The sequence below is a fragment of the Hordeum vulgare genome, chromosome 1H (assembly GCF_904849725.1).
Source record: "Hordeum vulgare subsp. vulgare chromosome 1H, MorexV3_pseudomolecules_assembly, whole genome shotgun sequence".
In the NCBI taxonomy this organism is placed as follows: domain Eukaryota; kingdom Viridiplantae; phylum Streptophyta; class Magnoliopsida; order Poales; family Poaceae; genus Hordeum; species Hordeum vulgare.
In genome coordinates this window covers 503420773-503431136 of record NC_058518.1, presented here as the reverse complement: position 1 = coordinate 503431136, position 10364 = coordinate 503420773, and the positions used below count along the sequence as shown (strand labels likewise).

The 10364-nt window shown below is 45.7% G+C and overlaps 1 protein-coding gene across 1 annotated transcript; it reads right to left on the bottom strand.

The window, feature by feature from the left end:
* Positions 1-435: 435 nt before the first annotated feature.
* Positions 436-5840, bottom strand: LOC123450729 (phytepsin). The gene is made up of 14 exons (XM_045127845.1): positions 5781-5840; positions 4897-5259; positions 4712-4772; positions 3801-3895; positions 3582-3694; positions 2949-3117; positions 2836-2875; positions 2685-2749; positions 1975-2088; positions 1804-1868; positions 1437-1593; positions 1238-1357; positions 971-1059; positions 436-803 (listed from the first exon to the last, which is right to left on the bottom strand). The coding sequence occupies exons 2-14, from the start codon at positions 5248-5250 to the stop codon at positions 719-721; spliced, it is 1527 nt and encodes a 508-aa protein (XP_044983780.1). The 5' UTR covers positions 5251-5259; positions 5781-5840; the 3' UTR covers positions 436-718.
* Positions 5841-10364: the final 4524 nt, after the last annotated feature.

The following is a 10364-nucleotide window of genomic DNA, read 5'->3' as shown; positions in this document are numbered from 1 at the left end:
CGGGCGTATCCTTGAAAAAGGGGTCTTTTGCCCTGGTTTACTTCTAAATTTTACAGACTCAACTCAAACTTGAAATATCCATTTCTTGTGATTCCAGTGTAGCATCAATCAACAGAGTTGTTTTTCCTTTGATTTCATTCTAGTATTAATCAACCAAGGGTTTTGATCAGATATCATATCCATCAATGCCAAAACCGAAGAGAAATTTGCTCCCAGCCACTACTAGAGCCTTCTCTGGTACTGAACCGATAATTAAAATGGATCAGTGGGAGTATCATGTTTAGCATCACAGAAGAGCCTACTATCAACGTGGCGTGACTATATATCTTGAAGCTTCATCAACCTGGACATCAACCTATATATCTAATTCGTATAGGTACGCCTCTTAGGAACCAAGATTTCATAGCGGGCAAATAAGATTCTGGCACACCAAGATTTCATAGCGGGCAAATAAGATTCTGGCATCGTAAACCACAGGTTACTAGAAGGCAAACGTTGTTTATCACATACTAATTCGACAACATCTTAGGGGCAAACGTCCAGAAACAGTCTTGCCATCTTAGGAACCAACCCTTGGTCATGTCAGGCAGGGTCTTTGAAAAGCAGCATGCAGCATATATACACAACACACATCACCGGTCAAATTCGGAGTAAAAAGCTAAGCTCTCTCCCGGCGCAAGTGTCCGCCTCCACGATGGGGCGCTCGCTCGACCACCCTTCAGGCCGCCTTGGCAAAGCCAATACGCAGCTTGCCGTAGTCAAAGACGGTGTGGTACGGGCCCATGAAGACGTCTCCCAGGATCCTGCAGTTGAATGAAAGATGTATGTATCAGCACCAGAAGCAGAGGTCAAGCGTCAACAAGGTAACTGGTGAACTTGTTTCTAGCATGCATCCTCGGGTAGGATTTCATCAGGTGTAACATAACTGGTATGCGCTTGACAAGACAGCAGAGGGCGTAGATAGATTTACCAGAGAGGACCGCGAGGAGGCGGGATGTCCATGGCTGTGAATCCACTGATGCACTGGGCAGCAGCTCCTTCACCAACCTTCAGGATATACTGCACAATCGAAGAAAACAAAAATCAGCCACAAGGCGGCTAAGCAAGTAGGCTAGTTTGATGTGCAGAAGTAAGAAACATAGAAAAAAGCCAGCTGGTTGGTAAGCTTGTTAGGTAATCCGATCGCATCTCACAAGGGAACAAATAGAAAAGGGAAATCATGGAGAAGAAGTCGCACCTCTTCTGGTTTCAGCGCAAACTTCTTGCCACCAATGGTGAACTCAATGTCAGGCATGGACCCAAGGCTGCCGCAGTCCACGGCTGATTCTCCCATGGGACTTGGGAGACGGTTGCACAGCTGCAAAATTCACAGTTAAGCAGAGTACCACCACACGAAAGAAGTATAGAGTGAACTTCACTGAAGGTGATAAGCTCACCTGGTTAACGTAATCTAGTATGAGATCCTGGGTCTTGTTCTGTGCAAGTTGGTTCTGCATCCATACAACAGCCATCTCACAGGCACTGCACATGGGATCGGCACGGAGGCCATTTGATTTCACAGGTTCATCATCGACCACGCTCCGAATTCCGGCACTGTATTCACATAGATGAACAATGGAAAAATGAGCCACAAAAGTAAGAACAAGAACATGAGAATGTCTTGAGACCATTCCACTTATTTGTTCAACTGTAAAATTAATTCTTAATGGTAGTAACAACTAACAAGTGACATCATAACTAGCTAATAGTCAAACAATAGATACTCTGTTTCGCAAATTCAATAATGGAATTTGCAGTTCTCACCTAACACCACGAGTCCCATCAAAGGTGCACAGACCAACCTGGGAGCAGATCTTTTTGGGCTGTGTCTGTAATATTAAAACACAGCAAGTTCAATCCCACTCCGCTTAAGAGGCAACATAATTCATCAAACCAGCTACCAAAACCTAGTAAACAGGCAGTACGGTTACAAACCTCTGCTAGCAACAGGTCGAGGATCTGTTGTCCATATTGAGAAACAATTGTTTTGCACTCTTGGCTGACTACCCCAGCCGCACCAATCTTCTCGTTAATTTCAGTAATTATGGCCTACATTGGTGAATAGTAACTTGTCAGAACTCCGTGCAATTCCACATGGAGCAAAGAAGAGAAAATCAGTGATAAACAATGTGATCCAGATTGACTAGTACACAGCATTAACGATAAACCATATTAGTATAAGCTTCTCTTTTTAAAAAGCAAATTAAGCTCGAGAATCACAAAGATCTCTGAAATTGTTTTCACTAAATGTTGACGCTTCCCATGTATCTGATTTTATCTTCAAGCAAAAAGTTTTGTACAATGATAATCACACTCATGAAATCAAGCAAAGTGTTCTTCCAATATTGTGCTTTGTAAGTAAAAGGGGTAGATGCTATATGACTGCACTTTTTAAGCACATAACATATGTCTAGCCTACAAATCTGCAAGATCATACAAAAATAGTGTTGATCATTGTCACCTACAAGTCTGCAAGATCGTACAAAGATAGTGTTGATCATTGTCATTGCTAAGGTAATTGCTCCAAAATAATAGATCAATTTGATAAGAATGTTGCAATTTTTACTAGTAGATAGTGTCATAGAGAAAAGCAATTTCAACTGAATAAGTGGACGTCACTCGCCACTATGAAGATCACAACATACCGTGGGGCCAGCAAGCAGTGAAGTTCCAGAATCAGCAATTGCGGCACAACCACCAGCACAAAATCCTGACGATGGCATAGGTTTGAACACGCATGAGATAATTATGATTTAGTCGCATTAGATTTTAACATGAAGATAACCGTTCCAGTACCTGTGGACTTCCCTCCAACCAGGACATCACCCATGTCAAACTGCAGCAAGCAGGTGTGCATTTTTAGGCGAGGCGACCAAATATTACTCAAATTGCACAAGAACGAGACTAACCTGCCAATATCCCTTCTGGGTGACTGGGACATATGTGTGTTCACCAACATAGTGCTTAGGATCCATTCCTCCAAAAATAATCTCACCACCCTCTCCTTCATCAACATGTCGGTTGAGCCAGAACGAGAAAACAGGATCACTGACAAGACCTTGCTCTATCATTTTATACCTGTGAAGTTCATTTACCATTAGGGAACATGAATATGCCAAGCCTGGTAAGTATGACAGTAAAAAGAACTAAGTAAATGCATGAAACAAACTGTAGGCTAGTTCCACATACATGAACACAAGTACTCGAGTACATAATTGTTTCCTTAGAAGCAAAACTACCGTGAGTCCATGACAGATGCAGCAAACATGAACACACAACAAAAAGTCCAGCAGGGTATCACTTGAACTTAAACAACTAAATGAAGGAAGGTTGTTATTTTCTTCATCAGGGCAATATTTAGGACGCTGACAATCGACTACTAAAACTCTAAAAGCCAATGTCCTTGCAGCTACCAATGAAAGAATTGTAATAGCACTGCATGGCCAAAAGCACTATATGCAAAATAACATCATTGTTCTTACAGCAATTCAACTATGCGGAAGAGATGAATAAAGACAATCCTAATGGCCAGATTGTCTTACCACACAGGTACTGCTTTGCCAACAGATATTTCCTTAAACCCAAGCCCAAGGATACCATCGAACTTTGCAACCAAGAAAGTAATACCTGGCTCCTTTGTAGCTTCAATGAACTCCTAATATGGCAACCAAACAAGGTATTAACAAGAAAAAATAACTAATATGACGCATATAATCAGAGATAATCAACAAATCAACTCAGAAATATGAAGAGACACAAACCTGATCTTTCACAACTAGATCACCCACTGTAACGCTATCCTCGCTGAAATATCCAGCAATCGAACCAGTGCCATACTGAATGGCAGCAGGCTTTCCTGTTAACATAACAGGAAACAACATTGTCAAAGAGAACGGCTAACAAAGAGGGAGGAGAACTAATCAAAGGAAACAAAAAGGAAACCAATGAATATATATAGAATCATCAATCAGTATATGACTCTGCCGAAACATAAAAAGGCTATAGAAAGGATTGAACGTCATCATTTCCTGCATATTATCTAACTAGAGTTGCAACTTGCAAATGCTATTTAATAGGCTCAACGAAGACAGCTACTGCCGCAACATCTCCATCACTATGTCTGGCTACATCAATGGGCACTACATCAACATCAGTTATTTTGCAGCATCCTTTTCAAGGATGTTGCACCTAACTTGAACTGAACATCATCACGTTCAACCGTGAACGGTCTACAATAGTTCATCAGTACACATCTGACTTCCACAGAAAATATTTTAGGAAGCAACCTCAGCACATAACTCTACAATTTTGGATTAACAGACAGGAACTTCTCAAGACTACTGAGAACTAGGCACTGCCTGGATAAGCTAAGACACTACCTGGAACTGTGACACATGGGATAAGCTATGACACATAGGAGAAGCTAAGACACTACCTGGAACTATGCAGATTTCAACTCGAGTATGAAAATGACTGCAGAAGAGACAACTAGCATGTTAGGGTTGGTGGGTGATGGGGAAAAATGCATGTGAAGCGCACAAATCACAGAGGTGGGTGTGCAATACACACAATCTTTTAACAGCAAGCAAGTAAAGAGACAGGAATAGAGCATGTCAACTGTAAAGCACAACCACTAGTAGCATGCTGGTGAGAGAGGTTTCCAGACGCTAACCATTCTTCTTGTAGGTGCTGGACGCCCCAGCCTTGTAGCGTGAGTGGAGGTAGCACGCAATCTGCACCAGCAAAGCACCACACACACACACACAACAAAAGAAAGTCAAATCCCCCGCACCACGGACAACCAAATCCTAATAATCCTAATAATCATGAAAACTAAAGAAGGCGTCGGGAACGCACCGAGAAGTAGCACTTGGCGGAGGGCACCCAGAGGTTGGAGCTGCCGGTGTCGAAGATGACGGTGAACTTCTGCGGAGGCGTGCCGACGCCGATCTCCCCGAAGTACTGGGCGTTCATGTAGTTCTTGAGGGCCACGATGTCGCCCTCCTCCTCGGAGCGCAGGGGGTTGGCGCCGCTGAGGAGGGGCTGCTCCTCGCCGCCGGAGAGGCCCGTGGCGACGCGGCTGTTCCGGTCGATGGGGCGCTTCTTGAGCGCGATCCGCACGAGGCCCTCCGCCTCGGACGCCGCCGGGAGGACGGTTTGCAGCAGCAGCACCGCGGCGAGGAGCGCCAGCGCGAGCCCGCGGGTTCCCATGGTCGCGATCTGGAGCAAATCGGATGGGTTAACTACAGTAGTAGCAGAGCATGGTCCTAACTACAGTAGTTGACTGACAGTACTAGTACGCGACTGAATCCACACAAACCACGGCCGGGTGGAAATCCGGGAGCGGAAACCCCACAAAAACCTAGTGACAAGGGCCAAATCGAGGGTTGAGGGCGGCTGCGTGTGAGGGGAACGAACGGAACCGGGAAAAAATTCCAGGGAAATCGGAGCCTGATAACTCCACAGAGCACACGAAACAGGACAAGCGGAGACGAAATCTACCCGCCGCCGCGCGCCTCCACAAAAGAGACAAGACGAATCGGCGAGAAGCGGCCAGATCGCACACCAGCACAGCAAGCAAGCAGATCCGCGCCCCTCAGCTCAGGAACCCCACGCGAGAACCGCCACCGCCGGCTCCTCCCGCGCTCTGGTTCCGAAGCGGAGGGTTGTCGAGCGGAGCACAGGAGAAGCGCGGTGTCGGGTGGGGAGAGGGAGAGGGAGGGGGAGGGGGGAGAGCTCACCAGAAACCGGAGGAGGGAGGAGGGGGGAGGGGAGCCGGGCCGAGTGAAGGAACGTGTGCCGCACCACGCACCCGATGCGAGCCGTATATATAAAGCGGTGCGGGAGGGAGGTGCTACGCGCTCCCTGGGCCGTCGGATGGTCGGTCGGTGCGTGGCCGGCCGTCGGATGAGGATAGGGACGCGAAAGCGAAACTGCTCCAAGAAAAAGAGAAAAAAAAGGGGAAACTGCTAGCTTTACCCCGGGAAGCGGTGCGTGCGTGAGGGGGGAAGGTTAGGACTGAGGTGGGGGGCTACGTGGCGGCGTGTGGTGAAGCTTTCTTTCTTTCTTTCTTTCTTTCTTCCTTTCTTGTTGCGGCTGATCTCTGAATTCTCTCTGAAAAATTGGCCCGTGACGGGGACGGCAACGGCAGAGGAAATTCCGCTGATGGTGGGTTGCTTTGCGTGCAAGTAAGTAATTTGCTTCCAATAATAAAGTTTGTGCAAGGACATCGCATTCGCCCTGATCACTGATAATTAAGGTTAATATAGTACTAGTACTGTTGGAAGGTGCATCTACTTATTTTTTTTTCAACTGTCTAGTACATTTATTGGTTGGTTCACCAGGGCAAAATAGTGGTAGGACGAAGTGGTTGGTTCCACACAAAGTCCATCGGTTTTGATCACAAACCATGCACTAATTCTCTCCCGTCATAAGAATACTACCACATGGGCCAAAATGCCCCTCCTCGTGTTTTCCGAAAGTGACCGAGCCATAACTTTTGTAAAGCCTGTGCAAATTTAAGTCTAAGTATACATGCGCATATGTCGGACCAGGGAAAGAAAAAGCTCGATGCTGAAAACTAAGGCCCAAGCCCAGCCCGTCTGAACCGTCTCGCCTGATAAATCATGACTGAGCCCAAAAAGCCCGACACGGCCCTTGTTCGACTATGCCTAAAATCAGAGATTTTTCACATGCCCGAGTGTGGCCCGATGAAATGATTAGGATCAAGCCCGGCCCGACTCAAGCATCGGGCTCTATTTTTAGGCCCAAGCCCGGTCCGATGTCATGATTAGGTCCGGCCCGGGATTTTCAGGTTAGGGCGGGCCATCTAAGCCGGACTGCCGAATATCTAATCTAAAATTAAAAGTCGTGCGTTTGAATTCACGCCATATAAAATAGCAACAAACCTCCTAACCACAAATTGACATCGACTATCAGGTAGAAATCTGAAATTAAATTTAATAAATTAAAATTTAAAGTTAAGGCCCCTTTCGGCTAACACTGCTGCCGTGGTATTTTCGGGACAGATACCAAGGGTGGCTTAACTCATGGGTTGGGGCCGTTGGGTGCCGACGACACCTTGGAGGGTTTGGGCGTAACTGTTGGGGAACGTCGCATGGGAAACAAAAAAATTCCTACGCGCACGAAGACCTATCATGGTGATGTCCATCTACGAGAGGGGATGTTCGATCTACGTACCCTTGTAGACCGCACAGCAGAAGCGTTAAGAAACGCGGTTGATGTAGTGGAACGTCCTCACGTCCCTCGATCCGCCCCGCGAACCGTCCCGCGATCAGTCCCACGATCTAGTGCCGAACGGACGGCACCTCCGCGTTCAGCACACGTACAGCTCGACGATGATCTCGGCCTTCTTGATCCACCAAGAGAGACAGAGAGGTAGATGAGTTCTCCGGCAGCGTGACGGCGCTCCGGAGGTTGGTGGTGATCTTATCTCAGCAGGGCTCCGCCCGAGCTCCGCAGAAACGCGATCTAGAGGTAAAACCGTGGAGATATGTGGTCGGGCTGCCGTGGCAAAGTTGTCTCAAATCAGCCCTAATACCTCAGTATATATAGGAGGAAGGGAGGGGAGGAGGCAGCCTCAAAACCTAAAGGTTTGGCCGAAATTGGAGGTGGAGGAGTCCTACTCCAATCCTACTTGGAGTAGGATTCCACCTTCCCACTTGGAAACTCTTTCCACCTTGTGTTTTTTCCTTCTCAAACCTTATGGGCCTTAGTGGGAACTTATTCCAGCCCACTAGGGGCTGGTTTATATCTTCCCATAGCCCATGAGACCCCTTGGGGCGTGACACCCCTCCTGATGGTCCCCGGCACCCCTCCCGGCACTCCCAGTACACTACCGATGAGCCCGAAACTTTTCCGCTAATGCATGAAAACCTTCCGGTAACCAAATGAGGTCATCCTATATATCAATCTTCGTTTCCGGACCATTCCGGAAACCCTCGTGACGTCTGTGATCTCATCCGGGACTCCGAACAACATTCGGTAACCAACCATATAACTCAAATATGCATAAAACAACGTCGAACCTTAAGTGTGCAGACCCTGCGGGTTCGAGAACTATGTAGACATGACCCGAGTGACTCCTCGGTCAATATCCAATAGCGGTACCTGGATGCCCATATTGGATCCCACATATTCTACGAAGATTTTATCGTTTGAACCTCAGTGCCAAGGATTCATATAATCCCGTATGTCATTCTCTTTGTCCTTCGGTATGTTACTTGCCCGAGATTCGATCGTCAGTATCCGCATACCTATTTCAATCTCGTTTACCGGCAAGTCTCTTTACTCGTTCCGTAATACAAGATCCCGCAACTTACACTAAGTCACATTGCTTGCAAGGCTTGTGTGTGGTGTTGTATTACCGAGTGGGCCCCGAGATACCTCTCCGTCATACGGAGTGACAAATCCCAGTCTTGATCCATACTAACTCAACGAACACCTTTGAAGATACCTATAGAGCATCTTTATAGTCACCCAGTTACGTTGCGACGTTTGATACACACAAAGCATTCCTCCGGTGTCAGTGAGTTATATGATCTCATGGTCATAGGAACAAATACTTGACACGCAGAAAACAGTAGCAACAAAATGACACGATCAACATGCTACGTCTATTAGTTTGGGTCTAGTCCATCACATGATTATCCTAATGATGTGATCTCGTTATCAAGTAACAACACTTGCCTATGGCCAGGAAACCTTGACCATCTTTGATCAACGAGCTAGTCAACTAGAGGCTTACTAGGGACAGTGTTTTGTCTATGTATCCACACAAGTATTGTGTTTCCAATCAATACAATTATAGCATGGATAATAAACGATTATCACGAACAAAGAAATATAATAATAACTAATTATTATTGCCTCTAGGGCATATTTCCAACAGTAACACACATAACGCTGATATACCCAGGTTCGAGGCCCTCCGATGAGGTAATACCCCTAATCCTGTCTGTGTGACTATATGAAAATCACAATACAATGGTGCTCCTGGAGCTGTTTGGGAGGAGGAAGATGAAGCACTAGCTGCCTATCTCGCTATCTCAATGGAAAGGGTTAATCTGGGAAAACTTGTCTATCCGTGTGAACTTGCCTCTCTCGATGGGCAGAAGGGGGCTTTATAGTGTAGCCATGTGTGTACAGTGTTAGGGATAAGGCTGAAGGTGGGACCCGATTGCGAATCTCTTAGTTGGCTATGGGGCCCGCCGGCTATCGGGTCTTGTCGTGGGGCCCTACAAATAACTCTGAAAAAGGCTAAAACTTGACATGGTATCATCATTTCATCCACATAGCATGTGCTAAAAAGTTAACAAGGTTACGGCAAAAACTGATGCACTTCGTGTATAAATTGAACAATCATTTTGAAGTATCAGGGTTTCAGACGAAAACTTAGGTTTTACAAAGATATTTCATTTTTTAAACTTATTTTAACTCCACACTTTTTGTGCTATCAATATGCATCATTCAAAGCCATGTCATCAATTTTCAACCTATTTAAATAACCTAAAAATTACCAGATTTAATATAATGATAAACACACTAATATTAAAAAACGGGAAAAATAATCACTCAAAAATCCATTTTAAAAGTAAAGTTCTTCACAAAATAGTGATTCACACAAATTTTAAATAATTCAAATTTGAAAACTACTAGCACTAACAGAAAGTTTATAATTTTTCTCTCCTAAAGCAAAAATATTCATTCAAAAACTATAAATATTCTAACAGTTATTTTCAAATCTAAAAACAGAAATTGCCCTATTTAGAAAAACAAAACAAGCCAAAAAAAAAAAGAAATAGACCTTTAGTCCCGGTTGGAGCGAGCAACCCGGACTAAAGGTCCCTTTCCGTGTGGAATTTGATACACCAAAAGGAGACCTTTAGTCCCGATTGCACACAACAACCAGGACTAAAGGTGGTAAAAAAACCTTTAGTCCCGGTTGGTGTCTCCAACCGGGACTAAAGGTCTCATTCGAATCGGGACTAATGTCTGCCGAGCTTCGTCCGGTGTACTGTCCGCTCGAACCGGGACTGGTGCATGCATTAGTCCCGGTTCGTAAATCGACCGGGACTGATGCTTTTATCAGGACATGATCAAAGCCCTGTATTCTACTAGTGCTTCCTGGCCGGGGGCTAAATTTTCGATCTGGCCGAGGCGTCCGGCCGGATTGGCGTGCAGAACAATGCTTCCGAACACGAAGATTTGTCCCGGGATGAACAAGTCCCTGTTACAGATCTCCTCGTTGATTACTAGATGTGCCATCGAACCTTTTGGCGATCCCACAGTGGAACTCTGAATGA